General features: G+C 36.3%; 1 protein-coding gene across 1 annotated transcript in view; it reads right to left on the bottom strand.

Moving 5' to 3' along the window:
* LOC145675480 (uncharacterized) overlaps positions 1 to 21039 on the bottom strand; it is a 49530-nt gene extending 28491 nt beyond the window's left edge. Inside the window, exon 1 of the mRNA XM_081745917.1 lies at positions 20461 to 21039. Within this exon, the coding sequence (XP_081602043.1) occupies positions 20461 to 20870 (410 nt within the window). The 5' untranslated portion in view covers positions 20871 to 21039. The remainder of the gene's footprint in view (positions 1 to 20460) is intronic.
* Between the last annotated feature and the right edge of the window lie 4094 nt (positions 21040 to 25133).

Genomic DNA, 25133 nt, shown 5'->3' with positions numbered 1-25133 from the left:
TGTTCTAGCCTCTTCAGGTTTGAATAGAAAGTTAACAGAGGAGATGGAACCTATCCCTTATACAGTGAACCGATTGCAAGAAAACGTTTCTAGATACCGTTTTTCATTTTCCTCTGATACTTGTTGACAGACGGGTGGACGGACGTATTCGTTCTGGAAGACTTCAGTCACTTACCCACAGCATATTTTAAAAGTCTACAAACTTGCGTTTGGTTTATGCACATTATGAATAATAACATAACATTGAAGCCAGTGTATATAGTCCAAAATCAGCCGTAATATTGTCCCAGAATCGACGCATTACGTGTTGCTGAAAACGTGAAGTGACAAGAGTCCTTACATCCAAAAAGCTGATGCTATTCGAAACCAGTTCTGATATCCTGGCTATAAACTATACTGTAAAAAATTTGTGGATATTCAGGTACATCCAATACAAATTTTAACATACATATGTGCGTATTTGTAAAATATGTGCGTATTATACACAGCGTAACACCCTAAAAACCACAATCCAGTCGGCGGAATAATAGACGTTGTCGTAAGAAATAAAACCATAAAGGTGAAAGAACACAACTAGACTCCACCAACCAATGATCACTAATTTAAAATAATCAACGAGAAACTCAATAATTAATTATTAATAGTAAAGCAATTATTAATAACAAATATGAGCATATAGAAATATGTTTTGAAAGTAAAAAAATAACTTGTACCTGAAGACATTTGAACTCTGATTGTTTCATTGAACAATCCAACATCTTACAGATGTATTCATGCTAGAACTTCCAAATCACATTTTTGAAACTTTATTAATATCGCACATATGTAACATACCAACGGTACGAGATGTCATTCGCACGTGAATTATTGGTGCGACACCTTCAAGAGCTAAAACTCGTTTCATACATGTACGAAACCAGACTTTTAATCCTCCTTTCATAACTAGGAATCGTTTCGTACATTTACCAAGTCACTCTGTTAATCCTCAATTAATACCACATATATGTTGGTGGAACAGTAAGTTCTCGAGATAGTGAATTAACGTTGCTTGGTTTGATCTACAGATCAAATGCTTTTGAAGAAACCAGGTAAGGCTGATCAACAGACGACTAAAAACCATAAACAATAAACAAACTTAAAATGGAAACGTGGTAACTCGATGACAGCTGGGAGTTTAATAGCTGATTTAATTATATGCCTGTCGTGGTCTGTGCAGCTAACGAGGAAGATCCATAAACCGTGAGAGTTGAATTTTCATTAAAATTAGTGACAAGACTCAGTTCGAGATGCTAAGTAACGTAGTAATAGTCACTCGATGCGCAAATGCTTCGTTGAGCTACTACACCGAGGCCATCTTGAATTCCAAAAGGCAATGTCCAAGAATACACATTTGGCATAAAAATGAAAACGTTTTTGGTAGATCTGACTTCAACATTGTAAACCCGGGATAGGGCATCTATATGCGGGAGTACTTCCAGTGCATGACCGCCATCTTGTAAGGCGCCATATTGAATTCCGGTCAAATATGATAAATGGCAAGTGGGTCACGTGGGGTATCAAATAGCACTGGAATTTACTCCTGAATCCATTTCCGTAACCAATGTTTACATATCTGTTTTCAGTTCAGAGTTAGGAGCTCTCTCACCTACAGGAACATATAAAAACTGTTCAAGTTAGATTTGTGTTATGAAACATGGTCGTGCGAGTAAATGCAGGATTTTAACTAATGCAGTAGTAGTCATTTGATCCACAAGGGCCACTATACCAATAAGATCTTGAGCCTAGTGAGAGAAATCATTAATTAAATTGAAATGTCTGTAGTGAAAAATGGAATAGCAGCACTGCAATAAATTATACCTATTTCAAAGTGTGATGGAATAGACTGGTGGTCGATGAAACACTTGTTTAATAGTGCTGAAGAGCAGAGAATACCAAAGGGATTGTTCATATATATATATATATTAGAAAATCCACTATAATCAGCAGGTCCAGGTCTCCCATAGCGTTAGTGATGGGCAGTGGGAATATTCCCGGTAGGAAGGAATTTAAAAATGGGAATATTCCCGGGATTTTTCCCTGGCCTATAAATTCCCGGGAAGGAATTTATTTCCATTTCTTTACTTTATCTTCCAAATTATAAGAACAATATGACTAATTACTTTATTTTAATATATTATGATTTACTTTCAGGTTTTAAAGAGTTTGGAGCTTAAAAAAGTTTAAATTATTTGACGGTACTTTATATAACTAATAATATGATTTTTTAAGTTTCATTTTCATTTGCACTAAATAGTAAGGTAATTGTTTAGTATTGAGGGGCCAAAACTAGCAAAAAGTAGGATGATTTATGGAAGAAATGAGTTGATAGTGATGTTCAAGTAGTCAAGAGAGTATCGAACATATTTTTTTAAGGCAGTAGGGTATTTATACAAAACGGAAAGGTAAGTGGAAGTGATTTATGCGAGAAAAGAAAGTGAATTGTTGATAACGAAGATAGAAAACAACGTGCCATACGGATCTCTAACCCGCCTTCATTCGCTAACGCTCGCTGTGCAATGCTGTCTGAATTTAATGTTGGTAACGTAATTTAACGTATGAAACCATAAAACAATCGCATCGGAATAGAATATCGCAAAAATAGGTGCAAAAACTGGCCCCCAATGCTAAAGAACAGCCAAAATTAGCAAAATACTAAATTACAAATGATGAAAAGGAACCATTTTGTATAGTAATTTAGAATTATGTAGAAATAGAGATGAAGTATTATTAATAAACCCTGAACCACCATTAGTAATAGACATCGGTCTGTCTCCTCTCTCTGACTCGAATTTCTAAAGAGGTTCTCGGACTTCTTTTACATGTGAATTAACGTATGGAATTTCGAAAAATAGGTAGAATAAAAGGTCGTGTACGGCTATGTTACGTGCTAAAATATAAAGATAAGTAAGTATCTTGTAAATTTTTTGAACATAAATATGTATGCGCAAATGTTGATAAATTGGTGAGACATGTATCTTCTAGCATTTACCCAATCTAATTGCTTCATAACATTTATAAATTTAATGTGTTCATAATATCAATAACAGAGTCAAGTTGAGCAAATCCACTTACATATAAATTGAAACTGATAATATATTATTTACTATATAATTTTTTCACACACACTTAATTCATAGAACATATTATAAATAAATATACATTTATGCTACTCTCTAAATATAATAAAGTGTTAATAATGTAACAGAGTACCGTTCAGAATATACATTTTAAAGAATCCTCTGGGGACAACAGTAATAATATGCTGTGATATAAAAATTAATTCAACTTTGAAATCATAATATATTAATAGAATGCAATTTTCTTTCTGATTGAACATAAATTCCCGAATAAATTCCCATTTTGGGAATCTTCCCGGGAATATTCCCAGGGAATATTCTCGAAAAATATCTTCCCGGGAATTTACCCATCACTACTTAGCGTAGCGGGCATAAGTGTGGGACGTAAACTGAATCAAACCAAAATTCTATTTTAGGCAGTTTTACATGGTCCATTATATTGTGTTTCCTTCTCCAATCTTGAAACCTTATGCAAATTCCCTCATTGTTGCAGAATATTGCGTTCCTTTCCAATATTCATATTTGACAACCTATAATTTACCGTGCATATTAAGAAGTTAAAATTCTGTAATGCATTTAATGTCAGTTTGTCTAAATAAAATCGATTTATCGCTGATGCATTGAACAATGAAGGGAACTTAAATTCAGTTCACAGTATTCTTAGAATATACACCTGAAAACTTAGAATTCACTTTTTCTTGTGTCTGTTGGCTGTTCTGCTATTAGTGATAAGATAATGCATACACACCTGCTAAGAAGAGTGGCTATAAAGATTATTACAAGATTCAGTATCAAGTTGCAATCCATAAAAAGATCCTCCTCTTGTTTTTTCCTTCAATATTAAATAATTAAATATATGCATCTTTCCACCTTTAACGGTAAAACACTAGCTTATAATAAGGGCAAGACTAGTTTTCATATCAAAACTGTGATAAATAACTAATTGTAGCAGGTGTTTCAACGATTTATTTATTATTTAAATCACGTACTTGACAACTCAAGAAATTCATTTTGGGATTTGTTCATTCATGTGTTTTAACACTCACAGTGATATATATGGCTCCTTTTTGTGTTTGAAATACTCTATGGGAATGTGCTGAATTTCCCCAATATTGTACTCCGTACTATTAAAAACGAACAAAGTGGACTTATTAGTTCTCTTGACTTTAGACTATTGTTTAGGGTATTAAAACATAGCACGCAGAATTTAGAGCGTTTTCCTATAGGCAATAATTGCAACATGGGTGTGCAGTGCGGTGTATGGTGTCTGTCTCCGAATGACAAACGGTAGTAGTACAGCAATTTTGGTGCGGGCAGGCGTGTGACGTCCGGTACGAACGTATTTGTTGGACCAGTGAAACATTCGTTCCGTGCATAAAATGCGAACAATTAATCCAATAAACGTAGTCAACATTTTAAATCAAGCAGTGGTGGAAAAGTATAGTGTCGTGAGTGAGAATGGGGTAGAAGATAAGACATTTGCAGGTACATTGCTTGCAATGATAACAAGCAAATATGATGGTAACATTTCTCTAACAGTGAGTGACACATTAGATGTAGACATTGACACAGAGAGTGAGCGTGAAGATTCGACAAACGAAATGGATTTGGAACAGATAACTAGTCCATTAATTAGTGAAAGGGAGCCTTCTACGAGCGAGTATGAGATGTCATCTCCAAGCCGGACAAAATCTGTACGTGTAAACGAAGCTGTCGTTAAAAAATACGAACAAATTCAGGAGCATGTTGCATTGTTGAAAAAGAATGGGAAGCGTAACACAGTTGCAGACGCAGCGAAGAAATTCAAATGCAATACGGCGTTTGTGTATAAGGCTTTGAAATTCCGTAACAAACCTCCTCGCTCTCATGTCATGTCACTACTAAAATAAGAAGTACTAAAAACATTCAACATTTATCGCACTAAAGGACTTACGGTACATGATTATCATTTAAAAGCGTGGATGTTGCTGACAGCGAGGAAATTGAACTATCCATTCCGTGCTTCTCGCGGTTTCATTAACAAATTTAAAAAAGAGCACAGGATTCGCTCACGAAGGATTACTCAATTTGTAACGAAGAAAGATGTTGAAAACGAAGGTGAATTAATGATAATGCCCAAAATTTTGTGATTAAAATTAATAAAATAATACATGAGAAACCGTACAACAGTGAATGCATCTTTAATACTGATCAGTCTAGGTTCGAGTACGAAATGACCTCTGGTAGAACTCTGTCAGAAATAGGTGAGAAACATACCACAGTAGTCGTTCAGTCTTTGGCCTCAGTGTCCCACGCATATACCATCCAAATTCACATTTCCTCAGTACGGCTAGGCACACACATATATATATGTTTCCAAGAGCCTAAAGGCGTGTTCGGACGCAAAGTGAAACAACAATTAGATAGACAGACACCTTTCAACATTGTTATTGATGCGAGCAAATCAGGCAAACTCACTCGCGAACACGGCAAACGGTGGCTAAAAGACGTGTTTATTCCTGATGTAAAAGAGGATTCCCTGCTGCTGCTTGACTCGTGGAGTGGACAGACGAGTGAAGAGGTGCGAAAATTGTTACATGAGAAAAACATTCGTGCTGAAGTTATACCCCCAAAGACCACCAAATTTATTCAGCCTCTTGATGTATACTTTTTTCGGCAATATAAACTGGTAATTCGGAGACTTGAGGATTATTTTCGACATAAATTCATTGTTTCTTGTACACCGAACAAGTTATCTGACAGAATTTTCATAATGAAAATGCATTCTGTTGTGTATCATCAATTTTGTGCGCCAGTCCTAAAGGACATGCTTGCATATGCATGGCAAAAATGTGGGTACGTCACCAGAGCAATAGTTGGTTCATTTACAAGTGCTCTGGAGACTATGTTGCAAGTAGAAAATAGTGTCTGTGGTTATGAAGATTGTGACGAAATGCATTTGTTAAGTGTTTGTACTGCTCCATGATGCTGTGTGCTAATCACTTCGTTATGGATCTCCATCATCACAACTGAAGAGCAAAAGGTCAGTAGGTTAATATCTGCTTATGTGCACCAGTTTATATTATTTTTCTGATAATTTATCTATTAATTTCTAATAACATCAACACATATCATTGTAAAATTACATGTGCCGTTGCACCTAACATATTACAACATATAAGTACTTATAATTTGTTACAGTGCTGCTATTCCATTTTTCACTAGAGGCATTTCAATTTAATTAATGATTTCTCTCACTAGGATCAAGATCTTATTGATATAGTGGCTATTGTAGATCAAGTGACTACTACCCTGCAGGCATTAGTTAAAACCTTGCAACTGCTCGCGTGACCGTGTCCCATAACACAAATTTCACTTGCAGAGTGTTTATATGTTCCTGTGGGTAAGAGAGCTCTTAACTCTGAACTGAAAACAGATATGTAAACATTCGTTACAAATGAATTCAGGAGTAAATTCCAGTGCTATTTGATACCCCACATGACCCACTTGCCATTTATCATATTTGACCGGGATTCAATATGGCGCCTTTCAAGATGGCGATCATGCACTGGAAGTACTCTCACATATAGACGCCCTATCGCGGTTTACAATGTTGAAGTCAGATCTACCAAAAACTGTTTCATTTTTATGCCAAAAGTGTATTCTTGGACATTGCCTATTGGAATTCAAGATGGCGTCGGTGTAGCAGCTCAACGAAGCATTTGCGCATCGAGTGACTATTACTACGTTACTTAGCATCTCGAACTGAGTCTTGTCACTAATTTTCATCAAACTTCAACTCTCACGGTTTATGGACCTTCCTCGTAAGTAAACAGCATCTTCGACTCTCACTCTAAAGGTTCTTGGTTCAACTCCTAGCTTGGAAATTCAGTATTTTTTCAAGGTACTAAGCACTGTAGATTATGTTAGCGATTGCTACTGAAAGAAATCTAACCCATTAAGGAAGAAAACCCAAAGACAAACAAGGTAAAACGGAATGCAGATTTTTTTTTTATCTTAGAGCGTTATTTCTTCTCACTGTCCACACTCCCCTGCTACTATATGATGCATATTATATTCCTTTACTTACTTTTCATCGCTTAGAACTCAATGTGAATTGAATTTTTCCTATCTATTTGCTGGTTTCTCTAATGAGGGAACCTAACCTAGTGTAAGTTTGACTTCGAGTCGAGAGTATGGCCGTTGGATACCTGTCCCAAAAGAACATAACACGAAAAGGGATACATCCTCGATCCCAACCATTGCGAAGATATAAGCGTGAAAAGCGAGAAATTGAGCTTCATACTACACATTACAAAGTCAGATTCCGGTTCAGATTTTCCACAAAAGGTCGAGTAAGGAAACTAAGCGAATACATATCATATTAGTGATATTACATATCACAGCACCTTTTGAATGAAAAATTTGTCCCCGGGGCACTCGCAGGGTCCCAGGCGGGGTCGAACTCAAAATTTTGCAAATGGAACCAGGGATCAAGTAGCATATTGTATGAAAGTTATTGTTAAATAAAAGAAGATACAAGAAATCTCAACTCTACGATAACCCTGTGCAAACGGGCAACTGGTCAAAATGTCAATACAACCTACATCAGAAAATCTATGGCCACACTTCTAAATCCGTTAAGTTGCGACAATGACAAAATAGAAAAACAGGTTGGAAGTTCAAGGCAAAAGATACATTGTCAATTGCAATAATCGTGGAGGGTGAGAAGGTCAAAAGGAAACGGTATACGCGTCGCGCATCGGGACCCTGTATTCACAGATTGTACTGTGAAATTTCTATCGGGGGATTGGCTGAACGAGAAACGTGATGGTAAAGACGAAAAGGAGTAACCTTGAAACTGTGAGACAACTTGGAGAGGAGTGGGGTTGGAGAAAACTAATAATGGTGCAGAAATAAAATATGTCGGAGGGTGCTTTTGAGAGACAAACTCTACAGCAATTTGCTTTACTTGAATACCTTGCGCTTTTAAACGTGTTTTTCTGTTTTGTTATTGTCGCAACTTAACGGATTTAAAAGAGTGGCCGTAGATTTTCTGATGTAGGTTGTATTGACATTTTGCCCAATTGCCCGTTTGCACAGGGTTATCGAAGAGAGTTGAGATTTGTTCTATCTTCTTTTATTTAACAATAGCTTTCAAACAATATGCTACTTGATTCCTAGTTCCATTTGCAAATTTTGAATTGGACCCCGCCCGGGATCCTGCGAGTGTCCCGAGGACAAAATTTTCCATTTAAATAGTTCTGTGCTCCCCACACTAATTTCATATGTATTCGCTGAATTTCCTTACCTGATTATTTCCAAAAATCTGACCCGGAATCTGACTATTTAATGTATGGTATGAAGCTCAATTTCTAACTTTTCACGCTTATATCTCCGCAACGGTTGGGATCGAGGGTGTATCCCTTTCCATGTTATGTTTTTTGGGACAAGGTATCCAACGGCCATAGTCTCGACTCAAACTTAGAGTTACACTTGGATTGGCTCCCTCGTAAGTGATATTGAGCTACTCATTGTTTCTTGCTTCCAATGGAGGAATATTCCGGTCTGTTATGTTTCGGGGCATATAAGTACTGTCATGGATGTCCCGTTATCAGACGTACACTTAAGCAATTCTACTGGAGAAAGAGAGCAATAAAAATTGTATTTAATCAAAGGAAGAGCAAATATTTTGAAAATAATTGGAAAAATTCCGATTAGCAAAGAAAATCTACAAGCAGTCATCGAAAGAAAACAGCAAATAACCTGGAAAAATTCACCAGAAGAGAAATTGAAATAATGTGTACCAACCGTTAAAATACGGAAATAAAAAAGAAAGAATTAAACAAAGAAACAAGTAAGTGTTAGAGATCATGATTCCTCTTAAATCCTGCATTAAAAGAAGAGTTCAGAGGATAAGTTTGAAAGAAGTTTAAACACAAGTAGAACGATCGCGAATTTTTTCGTTGCTTGTCAGTAGAGTTTTCTACATCCTTCTTCATTGCAAGAAACGAGATCACAATTTACTTCACTCTGCTACTAGGTTAGCATGATGTCAAATACATACTTCTACGATAAGTTTCAGTGAGGAGCAAATCAGATATGCAAATTCGGAATGTGATTTAAATAGAACGAACCGAACATCCTTCGTAGCTTGTAGCTAGGGAAAATCTTATAGTTTTTTTTAAAAAATTCTAGGAAGATAAAACGCGTAATTCCTTACACTTATCTAATAAAAGCGACAAGATCTAAAATTATATATTCCGTAGTTGGAACGAGAATAGTTGCATCAAAGGCACACCGAAATATTTTAAAAAGAAGTTACCAATCGTTTTATTTGAAATATTATTGAACCGTGAATTGATGATGTTACTTCTGCTTCCCAACCCAAAAGATGTAATTTGAAATACTTTGAAATACAATCTAAAGTAAATACAATCCCTATCAGCTGAGTGAGAGAAATTATTTGTTATTATTTAAGATCTAGAAGTTGTAGATCTTACTACTTTCTTAATACTTCGATACTTTCTTGACTACTTGAACACCACTATCAACTCATGTCTTCCGTAAATCGTCCTACTTTTTGCTAGCTTTGGCCCCCCAATACTAAGCAATTACTCTACGTTTTAGTGCAAATGAAAATGGAACTTAAAAATTCATATTATTAGTTATATAAAGTACTGTCAAAGAATCTTAAATTTTTTAACCTCCAAATTCTTTAAAACCTAAAAGTAAGTCATAATGCATTAAAATAAAGTAACTAGTCATATAGTTCTTAGAATTTCGAAGATAAAGTAGAGAAATAGAAATAAATTCCTTCCTGGGAATTTATAGGCTAGGGAAAAAACCCGGGAATATTCCCATTTTTTGAATTCCTTCCCACCGGCAATTTTCCCACTGCCCATTACTAACTCTTTACATGTCCAAAGGGTGCACGCATTACACGCCATCCACTGCAAGTGTCACTTTGGGTCACTTGCTGAGTTATATTGTGTAAAATGCTAGAATAGTGTAATAGAATATAAAATTTATATATTATATATGTGGAGGAAATTGGCCAGACCTGCTTAATATTATTTACTTCTATCTTAGTTTAATATTATATGTTAAGTATATTTACAATTTGATATATTTCTGTATTAAAAGTGTAACATTATGCATTTTTTTTTAGCATATATCATATATCTGAAAAACATTTTGCCTCTATAAAATTTCAGTTTAACTAGATTTAAACACTTACGACAGCAGGAACGTCTTTTTTTTTTTTTTAGCTCTTTTTGGAAGTTCCTTCTCCCATAGTTTTTTAAACTTCTTTTTCATTTTTTCTACTGTTTCAGCAGTACATAAGACCGAGTGAAATTGACTCGTCAGGGGGAGTATTACGGAGGTCTTGCTTAGACTCGTTAGGATCCCCGAGTCTTAAATAGGGCAGAAGGCATGAGCTATATTAGGTTCTAATCTCTAGTAGGTTTTCATTTTTAAAGGACTTCTTTCTTGGACTAAAAGGAGGTCATGTGAGAAGGGATATAGAAAATAATTCTTATACTAATTCAAGAAACAGATTTTTTGCTAGGGAATTAGGCCCTGTAGAATAGGGACAGGATTTGATCTTTGAATGCTACATTCCATATTTAGGTGGAAATGGCATTTAGATTAACAATTCCCTGCTATTAGAATTTTTGAGAATATGTTCAATACTGAAGCTGTATACTGCTTTGGTCGGTTATAAAGTATTTTGTTCCTCTTGCAGGACACATTAGGTTTTTATGAATACTCTGAACACAGATTCCTGGGTTCAATCCCTCGAAGTAGACTCGTGAGAGGCTACTGATAGAGTTTTTAGATTTTTTTTAATCACATCTCCTATTTCAAGGAGTATGGTTCTTATCCAACCTTTACCTGCCAGATCTATTTAAGGATCTTTCGCTACTATAAGGCGAACTCATTCTCCTTACCTACTTATCCCTAAAATAAGTATTAAGATAGATATCCTTCTAGTGCATCTTCTATTTAAGGGAGTACACGAAATAGGGTCGTAGGCCAGAGCTTTTGATGTAGTGAGTCGATGCCCTTTATAAGTTAAGGTTGACAGAGGACGCTTTTAGTGAAGGCTAACCCTTCTGTCTGCCACAGGCACATAATTAGAGAAATCTTAGCTTAATAAAGTTTAATAAAACTTAAAAATTCTAATAGTACGAAAAATTAAGGAATTAGAGAAGGGAATACCCAAGAGGTATATCTCATGCACTTTAAAAGAGAGATATTTCATAGAATTATCAATTTTTTTTTAAATAAACTTTTAATAGAGGTAACTCATGTGTTATGATTTTATATGTAGATAAGATCCTGAGTTATAAACCTGTTTATTAAGTTAATTACTTTAGACATTACTTATTTTGTTTTAAGATACGAGTCTGAATATAATTTATTATATTCAATTTTAAAAAAAAAAGTTTGTCGAAAATTTTGTGATACATACGAATAGCCATAGCTCACTGTCTGATCGAGTTTAGTGTTACATGTAATATAGGTAACTTTAAAATTTATTATTTTTTTCTTTTTTTGGACAAACACCACGTAGCCAGGAGTTTGTCCAGTGGCTACGCGAAGCATACTAATATATCCCGCTTCATGTCTCGCATTCGCTTCAAAGATAAAGGTATGTTTCCCCATGATGGAGTGATGAACACTCACACTCAACATTTGTGGTCTGAGGCAAACTCATATGGAATGACAACTTGTGTCTATCAGGAACGGTGTTCCGTGAATGTGTGGGCATGAATCATTGATAATTCTCATTAGACCGTACCTACTACCACAATGCCTAGCCGGGTGGGAGTATTGGATAATTTTGAAAGAGATTCTGCATGAAATACTAGAGACTGTGCCACTGGCTGTTCACCGAAACATGTGGTTTATACACAACAGTGCTCCAGTACATTTGCTGTGGAGCTGCGAAATTGTCGCAACGCATCCTTTCCGAACAATGGAGGGCAGAGAAAAACCGGTATCTGGGCCACCTCGCTCATCCGACCTTAACCACTTAGATTTCTTTTTCTAGGGCCATATGAAACAACTAATCTACGCGACGCCTGTGCATCAGAGAAGGATTTGGTTGCTCGAATTGTTGCTACAGCGTGGAGCATTCAAGAAACGCCAGGAGTGTTTCAACGCGTTTGCATCTTTCCCTTCGATGCCGCTGTAATCTTTGCTTTGAAGTGGTGGGTCGAAACTTTCAACACCTTTTGTAGTGTCCGTTCTTACAACCATCCTCTTTCCATGTAAACAAAGATTCCCCTCTGTACCTTGCTCCCTACAACTACCTTCTGTATGCAGTCCCGTTATATGATTGGGAACCAGAATAATCGGCCCCTGTTACTGTACGAACAAATATCGTGAATTGAAGGAATGTTTTGTTTCACGTCCGTCAGTTTAAAACACTGAATGAAAAAAAACGTACTGTAGTCGCATTTGTGTGATGTACTGATCCAAGTAAATGTGCTAAAACAGTTATCTGTAGTCTTCTTCTTCTAATATTAATATTATAATAATAATTATTATTATTACGCATTCTTTATTTGTCTGTAGTTCTTGTTCAATTACTGTAGTTGTAAAGGTATATGCGTTCTCAAAAGCATTGCCATATCATTAATATGAACAAATCAGCAATCGCAATTTCTTTATTTTCTGTTACTTTTCGGTTTGTGCCGTACGTATTTTTACATTCTAGCGACGAAAAGTTTTCAGTGAATTCTTGTACAAAGACGTTACTAGTATATTTTGAGGAGATATGCAACCACACTCAGTAATTTTTACTTCATCCGCTATCTTTTATCTTCGTGTATGAGTATTGACCTGCCGTATTATTTCCAGGCAGTGAAATTGCGATTGCTGGGAATCCCTAACGTTCTTTGGGAAAACTCCTGCGCCGCTATTGCACAAATCTGAAAAGTGCAAATTTGGATAAAGATGTTAGGATCCTTTGTCGATATCATGCCGCATCACGCCTACAATCAGTAGTTTGTGCAATATTTAACTCTAAAGTTTGTTTTCCCACGCTTTCGGCTGGCTATAACACGTAAACGACACGCTTCTCGTCTTATGGGTTCTGGAACTTTTTTTGTTTGTTTTGCTCTCAAGAATCATCCCTCAGTTTTTGTACAACGAATTTAGCGCCACACTCTGTAACGTCATCAGAATCAATTTGATCACACTAACGCGACAACAGTAACTGTTCTCAAAAACAGCACAAATTTTCTTGTTTAGCTCATATTACACCACGATATATTCCACATCCAGAGCGTAAATCATGACTCCCCCTCTTTAGTCATTTCAAGATGAAAAAAATGAAATGAAATATTTAAGTTTAACGTCCCACGATTATGCCGGTTAGGCTAAAGGAGGCGGTGATAATGAGAAAGGAGTGAAACGGTGGAATGAAGAAAGTGAGAGGAAACGGGAGAACGCAGAGAAAATCCACGAGTACAGTGTTTGTCAACCACAGTCCACACGGCGCGAACTGGAATCGAACCAGGGACCCCAAGCACCGGAGGTGAACGCTCTACCACTGAGCCACCGCGCCCCGTCATTTCAAGATGAGCTTATTGTTTCATTTTAAACGTTGCTTCTTTTGGAATAGCATCCACCCTTCAAGTAACTGCCTCCCCTACCACCGTATCTCCTAAATCCGCCCATGCCGTAAAGTTGTCTTCCAACTGATATTAAGAGTTTTATTCCAAAATCCAACGCATCAGTAAAAGTACCCACACAAGTACGACCCCTCAATTGTTTCAGTAATATCGAAATAATTTTAATCTGAATAAAGTTATACCGAAAAACGTAACATTCAGATTTATTGTAATGTTTGGGTGGACGGTTCCTAACAACGCAAACTGCATTCCTGTCGATTTTAAATATTGAGCTGAAACCGAACGAAACAGTCCTCAAAAAGAGCCCAACAGTTCTTAAACCGAACCGAACCGTTTCAAAACCAAATTACTGTGCGATAATGATATTGATGCTTATAGATTTTTTGTACTGTTAAATTATTGGACTTGAAGAGAAGTGGTAGTTTGTTAAAAAAAGCAGAAGCTATTGAGTTCGACATAATCGGTTAAAAGTTTACTTTGTATGTTAACGTGAGAATCTTATACTTTGTTACATATTTGTCTCTGTAGTTACGAGGTATAACAACGTAAGTCTACGTGATGTTTCTATGTTGATGCTGTTCTGTTTGAACTGGGAATTATGGATATAATGTGATGTAATCTTGTGTCATTGTCTCCAGTTTCACGTGTTTAGTTGTGCGAGTGGTTCGTTTGCCTTACTGTGGTTTTTGTGATGTTAAATGCCATAGAATGGAGGTTCTGTTCGTTCAAGAGTTGATGCATTGTTTTGTGGGATGTTCATTTGTATTTTCCTAATCTTTGTGTCATGTTAAATGCCATAGAATTTCCTTTCGATGAGGAAGTCATAGAAATGTAGTGAAAAGGAACAGAAGCTATTGAGCACTGTCCGACATAATCGTTTAAAAGTGTACTACAGATGTTGTAATTTTTAATGTTTATGATACTTGAAACAGTTGTCTGTGCGAACTGGCAGATTTATTAGTAGATCTAGGTTGGAAGCACGTGAGTTTGATATTGCTGTTTGGATATTATATATGGAATAGGAAATTTTGTTCCGGTTACAGCATTGGGCAAAATTATTATATATGAGACATGCTGTGGAATTGTAAACTCAGCATTCAAATATCAGGTATTTAGACTTTATTATTTTTTCCGTAGTTGTATAATATTGATTTGGTTTCGTTTACTGTTGTTTCATTTCAACTACTATATAGTTCGGTGAAATTTCCATTGTACATTAATTGCGGTTTTTTAAACTGTAATGTGGTTAGAAGGGCTTGCTCCTTTCATGCTCATAATTTATTTTTCCTTTCTAACAGGGGACTTGCCCTCCCTCATGTTCTTTGTTCATTACGAAAGTGTGGTTGTTCTTGCTGTAGTTTTATCTATTATTTAATACATAATGTATTTCAAGCTTGGTTACATTTACAATTGGTACGATATGAAATTCAGTTAGTTCTATATGTATTAATACTTGAAACCTGAAATGTTGCAAATAAAAGTAGAAGCATTACAGTCGGAACCACCATGATTTCTAACCGATTCGATTCGTAAGAAACTAGTTCTTGGTGATAAGTAACAAAATATTCCGAGGAAACAATTAATTGAACGATTCAACTGAATGAAATGGACAAGTAAAGATTGCCTTGATGAAAAATGAAGAAAATGGTGGGCCAAAAAAGTGGAAGGAAACGGGAGAATTCCGAGAAAATCCACGCACATGCTGACTATTCACAAATAAGTTCAGTTGGTGCGAGCTAGAATTGAACCAAGGATTCCATGAGTCAGAGGTGAGCGATCTAGTACTAAGCCACCGCGGCCCCGAAACTTCCAATTCGAAAGTGCGAAACTAAAAATAAGCAAATATGCAGTGAATTTATGTATGTAAGCTTACAATAAATCTGTATTCATTTTCGGTTAAAATTTTCTCTTATCTTCTGTTTTCCTAATGTCTTTGGAAACATGCAATGAATTTAATGTATATATATATATATATATATATATATATATATATATATATATATATATATATATATAAGGTAACAGCACCAATAGCTGACACTTTAAGGATGCCTTTCTAAATCTAATGCTTTGGTTTGTAAATAAAATAACATAGAATGATTATGGCTTTAATAACTGAAAGTTTTAAGTTTAAGGAAAGGTTTTCAATTGATATAAGAACTTCAGATAAACATATATTAGTTACCGAAATTTATATGGAACATAACCCCCTTGCACCAGTTGCTGACATACAGAAAATACCAATGATCCAATACCTGACATGGTAATGTACTAAAAGCTGACAGTAAAATGAAATAATTTATTAGTAAGAATAACATCAAATATTCTTTCAAAGTATAGGTTAAACAGAAGTAACAGTACTTACAATAGGTAGAATCTGCTCTTTGGGTACTTATTCAAATGTATCCATTTTAAATTCCAAGACATTTCTTACCTTTCGTTAACATGGTATTTCTCAATTGCTTATATCAGATATGCACCCATCTGGGAATCATATTTAGGTATTGATTTTTTTCAAAAATGTCTTCATATGCATACCATAGCTTGTCCTCAAATTTCGGCCAATACCAGCCATATCCAGTCTTCAGCATGACTTTGACAAAAGCTTCGTTTTGCTCGGTCTTCAAAGCCTTTCCTGGAAAATATTCACTTTCGTACTGAACAATTGCATAATCATTGACGTGAAAATTGCCCTCGGACTCACTTCCACTAGTTGACAACCTTCCCTAATACCAATCGTCACTGTTTCCGTCAGATTCAAGTTAAAGCTCAATGGAAGAGTCGGACGATTCCTCGAAGAAAATGCCACATTTTCTCCTTCCGTCGAACTTAGTTTCTTCTCTTCCTTGACCTTCTTCGCTAATTCTTGTTACTTTCTTTATCTCCCTTTTCTCCCTGGATACGTTCCTTTTCCTTTCGCTTATTTTCATGGTATTTCTTCCACTCTGCCAAAATAAAGCTCTTTTAAATGGTGAGGGAATTAGAGTATTTTCCTTTGCTTCCTGTTCTTTGGTAGAAACGTGAGTTTCTGTAGTGTTCGAAGTCCTCACTTCTTTTTTGAGGAGTAGAAATTTTAATTACTTCTGTAATTTGTTCCTGCGTAGGAACGTCAGTTCCTGTAAGGTTTGAAATGGTTGGAATTGATGTTAGTAGTTTAATCTGTATTTTGATGAGTAGATATTTCTTCGTGGGATATATTACTTATACTTATTCGTTGTCTATTCTGGGTGGAGGATCACATCCGTTACACACTTCTCTGCATGCAGCTTTATAGATTTTCACAGAAGGAATTTTTTTTATATTTTATGTTGCCTAACCACGTGACATCACCATCGGGGATTTTTTTTTTTAACTTTCTCAGTACCAATTCATTGTTCTTGGAAACATAAGAATTCAATTATTTGGCCGATTAGTTTCCTTGTAGAGATTCTAGAGTTGTTTCTCCTTTCATGAAATTTTGATAGTCTATATTACCAGCGTTGAATGGGTTAAGACCGCATGCTCTGAATAAATTCTGTATTGTAGTTGGTGTAATTGACATTTTCATTGTTTTTCTTACAAAAGAGATGCAAGGTCTTCATTTCTCAGCTTTCTGCCGTCATGTTCGATGCTCCACTGATGCACATCACATTTCAAGGCGCTCTTGACTGGATGGCAAACTCAAACATCCATTGGTTGAAGAACATGAGTGGAATTCAGATACAAAGCCACAAGTTACCATTGTTACTACAAAAAATGCTTAGAGGCTCACTGAGATGCGATGCATGACCATCAAGGAAAACCAACGGGAACAGGTCAAAACATCCACAGCCAAAACTCCCACACTCAAGAAATGTCAAAACGCCCACACAATCGGTCATAATTCCCACACAAACGGACAAATCTCCCAAATGCACGAACGGTCATAACTCCCACAGCCAAAACCCCCACACTGGTAATCGGTCATAACCTCCAACGGTCATAACTCCCACACAAATGAACAAAACTCCCACACATAGCAACGGTCACAATCCCCAAATAAATGGACAAAACCCCCACACAAAAGGACAAAACTCCCACATGCAGAAATTGTCACAACTGCCACACAAATGGACAAAATCCCCACACAATCGGACAAATCTCCCATGTCTTGCCCTTGTACTTTTTAATAACATTTTTTATTCCACTTAAACTGATGTTGCAACTATTCTTCTTGCACTGTTTTCTAATGGCAGAAACACTAAAGTGGGCGTCATAAAGAGCCGCAACAAAGACTTGCAATCACGATCATTTCACGTCTTTGTTGGGGATTTGTCCGATTGTGTGGGGTTTTTGTCCATTTGTGTGGCAGTTGTGACAATTTCTGCATGTGGGAATTTTGAACATTTGTGTGGGAGCTTTGTCCATTTATGTGGGGATTATGACCATTGCTGTGTGTGGCTATTTTGTCCATTTCTGTGGACGTTTTGTCATTTCTTGAGTGTGGGAGTTTTGACCGTTCGTGCGTTTGGGAGATTTGTCTATTTGTGTGGTAGTTATGAACGATCGTGTGGGCGTTTTGACATTTCTTGAGTGTGGGGATTTTGACCTAGACCCAAACCAACACAGGAGTTTTGATATTTTTCAAGCCATGGTTGAAACACATTAGTCATATATTCAAAAAATCTCTCTCCTGTCATTTAACCTGACTCAGATCTACCAATATCCAATTCTTAGGCACTATATTAACTAAATAAGCTGGTATTCGTTTGTAACTGTGTACAACCATCGGGGGGAGCCAAAATACCCGAAGCACTAGCTATAACCAGCGTTATCATACATTCCTTTCCATCATTGCTTGCATGTGTATATATTTTCTTCTTCCTTACAAATTAACACTATCTCCTTTTGGACATAGAATGCAGTCTGCATATTTGCGGATCCCAAACGTTTCAGCATATCCTCTGATCTGATTGGTCGATAAGATGCGATATCACAAGACATGATCTACATATAGCACAAAGTAAACGAGAGTTGTTGTCGGCTGTGGTAGCCGAGTGGTCTAGCGTAACATGCTAGTAACGAAAATGTTTTTGGCGAGGGTTCGAATCCTGTCTACGGACAGTTTTTTTTACTACTTTTAAAAATGTTTATAACACTTCTTTCGTTAAAATAAGATTAATGAATGAAAAGTTAAGAAAAGCATGTCATGAATTTTTGTCTTAAATTTGTTTAGAGCAACCACAAAACACTTTTTTTTTCTTTTGTAAAATAACGATGTTTGCGTCATTGCATTGCTCAAATTCAATGAAATTTTTTTCATGTCAGGTCTTGGTACAAAACAACATTTTGTTGCTGCAGTACGTAACAGACCCTGTCAGCTTTTGGACCGAGACATCCAAATTTAGTGAAATTGATAACAGAAGATAAGTGTTACTTTCTCGTGTAAATTATGTATGAAATTCATAAATTAATGTCGTTATGCTGTTTACCAATGCCTGACATGCAGTGTCAGCTACTGGAATAACCATACACAAAAGGACACCAATACCTGACACCCCCCTCCTGAAATTTTAGAATTTGAAATTGAACAAAATTTTTTTCCCGTAATTCACTACACTGTTTCACCAACAGAATACATGTTCAACATGCCACTGAACTAGAAAAAAATCATAAATTAACATAAGAGTAACAAGGGAAGTAGGCTTACCGTATTTCTTAAGAATTCTTCTCACTTCTGCATATTTCCTGATAACACGTAATTCAACTTCGGCATACTTGTATCAATTGGGGCGCAAATTAACCACGATTAAGCAAAATGCTGCCAAATCACCAAAAAAGGTTTGTGCGTTCATAAATCTGTTAATGATCACAAATAATCTTATTATGTACAATTTACGATAAAAGTGTCAGCTTTTAGGGCAGTGTTTGCTACTGGTGCTCTTACCTTATATATATATATATATATATATACACTTAGAATAAATCTGCACCCATTTTTGGTTAGAATTATCCCTTATCTCCTGTTTTGCTAATGTGTTTGGATGTCCTCCGGAAAGTGTCGCTTGGAGCATTTGAGATGATTCGTCGGTAAAATAAAATACGTCCATATATTTTGTTCCACTACAACATATTTTACGTGTGCATTTCGGAATTTATGGGACGTCCTTTCGTCACGCTCACTGTTCTTTCACATATGAAACATTATCGTAGAATACCCATTTTGTAACTATGTACAAGAGTTAGTGAATAATGTATAATCAATAATACGGTAATTATTACTTGCGTTATATTAGTACCCATTGAAATACGACCTACATAAAATTTGTATGTGTGGTATCGTTCATTCTTCTTTATTGTGTACAGGAAGTCTATGTGTGCCGTAGCTTATTAAATATTAATTTACGTATATTACTAATTTAAGTTCCAGTATCAAAAATACCTAACTATTTCTCGTGAAGTATTGTTGTTTACTATACAATTTTTGGGTTATAGTTAAGGAGCCGTACTTCCCATTTAGGGAAGGACGAGAAACGCCATACTTTCAGGAATTATTCATTGACTAGCTAGGATGTTAAAAAGTAGGTAATAGACGGAGTTCGTGCCCTTGTACTTAGTGTGTTTAGGTAGTGCAACAGTAAGATGTATCCTTGTGCACGGGAGATGAGAAGTAGCTGTTCTTAACTATTACCAATTTCTGAACCCGCGCAACTGCATTAACATCTTAACCAACTGCTACATAGAAAGTTTAACCTTACCTTTCCCGCTCAAATGATTTGAAACTTTCTGTTGTTAAAAGCTTGTAGTCATTAGAGTACGACGCGCAGGTCTCTTCAACCACTATTTTTCTTAACGCTTCTATATTACTTTCAAATGCAGGATCTACTACAGGAAATTCTGATTTCACTGTATCAATGTTCAATTTCATATCCGAGGAATACATAGCTAGATCCTTCTCCTTTATTTCATCTCCTTCCGTTGTAGATAATATTGATTTGTTGTTGTCAGTCGTGAATTCGTATATCCACCCTTTCCCTTCGAGTGGATCTTCCTCATAGAAGTTATTCTCAATTTCTTCTTTGCACACCAATTCCAATTTAACACTCGCCTCACCATCCGCCTTATCTTCACATTTAATAGAATTTTCATGTGTGATTGATACTTCCATTTTCTTTTATGCTGTCACTTTAATGAAATTACTTACAAGAGCGTTCATAGAAGCAACTTAACACTTGCATTTACACATACGAACAGATATTTAGACAATACAGGTTATTTGCTTCTTAAAAGCAACACGTTTGAGCGCCTCCTTCTTTCAAGCTCAGAATATTACGAGGTCAGGGCCAGCGCACTGTTGCCAACTCGCCAGTGTGAAATGTCGCTAGTTTAGTACTCTAAAGTCGCTAGAAGTCGCTAAACGCCTCCTGCCAAGTCGCTAGAAAAGTCGCTATACAATTTTACAAAGGAATTAAAATAATTTAAATATTTTTCATATACAATGGAAGACTTGAGATTCTTTTCTTTTTTAAAATGACCATCTTGACAAAACCACTGCACTATGCGCTTTGAAGAATACAAAATTAATAAATATAGCATTGAAAGTTTGCAAATACTTAAAATTTTGGATCACTTTTTCCCATTCCTTGTTATTGACTACGATTATCTTTTGGGGGGTTGGGGAATTCATGTTGCTTTCGTATTAGAACACTTCACCGAACTCACTCGACGAGATTTCTGTGTAATTTATATTAAGAACAACCGCAGTTCAATTAATATATAAACCACACGCACAACACTGAACCAGAAAAGCACAATGTTCTCCAGCGTCACTGTCACTGTACGCACTGTGCAATGCAAGAGATTACCAGCTATAACGCAACTAGTTAGATACGCAACGGATTTCCGCGGATTTCCGAACCACAGTGAAGAAGGGCATAATCCTCATAGCAGCGATGAATCCAACGAAGTAGGTCGCTCCTAGCAGTAGTGCAACCGAGTGTGTAAAAGTAATTATTAGTACCACGAACTTCATTTTTTGGATACTTTAATATAAACATAGAACAAAATATTTGAATTCCCAAATGTCGCTAGATTTGTCGCTAGGCGCTAAATAAAAATTTTTGTCGTTACACACTTCCAAAAGTCGCCAGTTCTGGCGACAAAGTCGCTAAATTGGCAACACTGGGCCAGCGTTGACAATACTAGTGATGGGCAGTGGGAATATTCCCGGTGGGAAGGAATTTTAAAATGGGAATATTCCCGGGTTTTTTCCCCTTGCCTATAAATTCCCGGGAAGGAGTTTATTTCCATGTCTTTACTTTATCTTCCAAATTATAAGAACCATATGACTAATTACTTTATTTTAATATATAATGATTTATTTCTAGGCTTTAAAGAATTTGGAGGTTAAAAAATTTAAAATTATTTGACGGTACTTTATATAACTAATGATATGTTTTTTTTAAGTTCCATTTCCATTTGCACTAAAAACCAAAGTAATTGTTCAGAATTGGGGGGCCAAAACTAGCAAAAAGTAGAATGATTTACTGAGGAAATGAGGTGATAGTGATGTTCAAGTAGTCAAGAAAGTATGGAACACATTTTTATTAGGGTAGTTGGAGATTTATTCAAAACGGAAAGGAAAGTGGAAGTGATTTATGTGAGAAAAGAAAGCGAATTGTTGGTAACGAAGATAGAAAACAACGTGCCATGCGGGGCTCTAACCCGCCTTCATTCGCTAACGCTTGCTCTGCAATGCAGTCTGAATTTAATGTTGGTAACGTAATTTAACGTATGAAACCATACAGCAACCACATCGGAATAGAATGTAGCAAAACAGTAGGTGCAAAAGCTGGCCCCCAATGCTAAAGAACAGCCAAAATTAGCAAAGTACTAATTTACAAATTATGAAAAAGAACCATTTTGTAAAGTAATTAAGAATTATGTAGAAATAGAGATGAATAACGATTAATAAACACTGAACCACCATTAGTAATAGACATCGGTCTGTCTCCTCTCTCTGACTCGAATTTCTGAGGAAGTACTCGGACTTCTTTTACATGTGAATTAGCGTATAGAATTTCGAGAAATAGGTAGAATGAAAGGTCGTGTATGGCAATGTTACGTGCTAAAAAATAAAGATAAGTAAGTGTCTTGCAAATTTTGTGAACATAAATATGTATGCGCAAATTTTGATAAATTGGTGAGACATGTATCTTCTAGCATTTACCCAATCTAATTGGTTTATAACATTTATAAATTTAATGGGCCTTATGCAGAGTCGATCTGACGATTGATTAGTATCATACTAAAGTGTTATACCAACATATGTTTCCTGCAGTAGTTATGCCTTTAATATTACGCTAATCATACATCAAAACGACTCTGCATAAGGCGGAATGTGTTTATAATACCAGTAATAGAGTCAAGTTCAGCAAATCCACTTACATATAAATTTAAACTGTTACTATATAATTTTTTTCGCACATATTTAATTGATAGAACATGTTATAAATAAATATACATTTATGCGTACTCTCTAAATATAATAAAGTATTATTAAAGTAATATAGTATCGTTCAGAATATAAATTTTAAAGAATCCTCTGTGGGCAATAGTAATAATATGCTGTGATATAAAAATTAATTAAACTTTAAAATCATAATATAGTAGTAGAATGCAAATTTCTTTCTGATTGAACATAAATTCCCGGATAAATTCCCATTTTGGGAATATTCCCGAAAAATATCTTCCGGGAATTTACCCATCACTAGCCAATACCTAGTGATGGGTAAATACGTCCGAGAAGTTGCCCCCCCCCCCATTGATGTAGTAATGATCTCTTCTAGTGGAATTGTTAGTGATTCGTTAGTGCTTCTGAGAACACCAACTCCCAAATTAGTGCTTCAATAGTTTGGACGGTAGAAGCAAAGAACTATGGGGAGGGGGGCAATTTCACGTTAGTCCCCCCCAGAAAGCACTGACGATTAAACCTAGTGCAATTGTTAGTGCATCGTTAGTGCTTCCAGAAAACACTAATAGTTTCGTTAGTGCTTCACAATTAGTGTGGCTATGGCCAGTTATATATCACGAAATTCCCATAAGGAATACATGGGGAATTATTCATTGGCTCAAATTCCCGCCAAATTCAAAAGCGCTAATGACCTCTTCTAGTGTAACTGTTAGTGCTTCGTCAGTGCTTCTGAGAACACCAACTCCAACGTTAATGCTTCAATAGTTTGGACGCTAGAAGCAAAAAACTTGGGGAGGCAACTTCACATTAGCCCACCCCCCAGAAAGTCCTAACGATTAAACCTAGTGCAATCGTTAGTGCTTCCAGAAAACACTAAGAGTTTCGTTAGTGCTTCACAATTAGTGTGGCTATGGCGAGTTATATGTCACAAAATTCCCATAAGGAATACATGGGGAATTTTTATTGGGACAAATTCCCGATAAATTCAAAAGCGCTAATGATATCTTTTAGCGCAATCGTTAGTGCTTCATTAGTGCTTCTTAGAATACCGAGTTGAAACATTAGTGCTGCAATAGTTCGGACGCTAGAAGCAAAAAAACTTTTGGGGTGCAACTTCTCGTTAGCCCCCAGGAAACACTAACGATTAAACCTGGTGCAATCGTTAGTGCATCTTTAGTGCTTTTAGAAACACTAATGGTTTTGTTTTGCTTTATTATTATTGTAGATCTGCCCACTTATATGTCACAGAGATGTCCAAACTCACGAGGTCGTCGCTCACAAGTTCGAAACTTACACGCACTCGACCTCGACTTCACGAAGTGAGCGTGAGTTAAGGCTGGTGATGTGAACCTGAGGTTGAGTGAGCTCTAGGTGAGACTGGTGAGTTGAGCGTGAGGTCAGACTGGTGTTGTAAGCGTGAGGTTGAGTGAGTGTGAGGTCAGACTGGTGATGCGAACGTGAAGTTGAGTGAGCGTGAGGTCAGACTGGTGATGTGAGCGTGAGGTTGTGTGAGCATGAGGTCGAAATGAGTTCGTGAGTTCAGCTCGAAATTAGTTTTTGAGCGTGAGGTTGAGTGAGGTTAGGTCAAAGTGGTCACCTCTGGTTACGAAACTCCCGTAAATACATGGGAAATATTTCACTGGGACAAATTCCCGACAAATTCAAAACAGATAATGATATCTTTAATACATTCGTTAGTGCTTCGTTAGTGCTTCCTAGAGCAGTGACTCTTAACACTAGTGCTGCAATAGTTTGGACACTAGAAGCAAAAGAACCTTGATGGACAAACGTGAAGTTAGCCCCACAGGAAGTACTAACAATCAAACCTAGTGCAATTGATAGTACATTGTTGGTGGTCCTAGAAAACACTAAGTTTCGTTACTGCTTCATTATTAGTGAAGAAAGTCACGTAAGAAAAACATTGGGAATTTTTCGTTGAGTTAAACTTCCGCCCAATTC

This window comes from Thermobia domestica, chromosome 18 (genome assembly GCF_964235325.1).
Source record: "Thermobia domestica chromosome 18, izTheDome1.hap1.1, whole genome shotgun sequence".
NCBI lineage: Eukaryota > Metazoa > Arthropoda > Insecta > Zygentoma > Lepismatidae > Thermobia > Thermobia domestica.
Note: the sequence above shows the minus strand (reverse complement) of the source record. Positions and strands in the feature narration are given on the sequence as shown.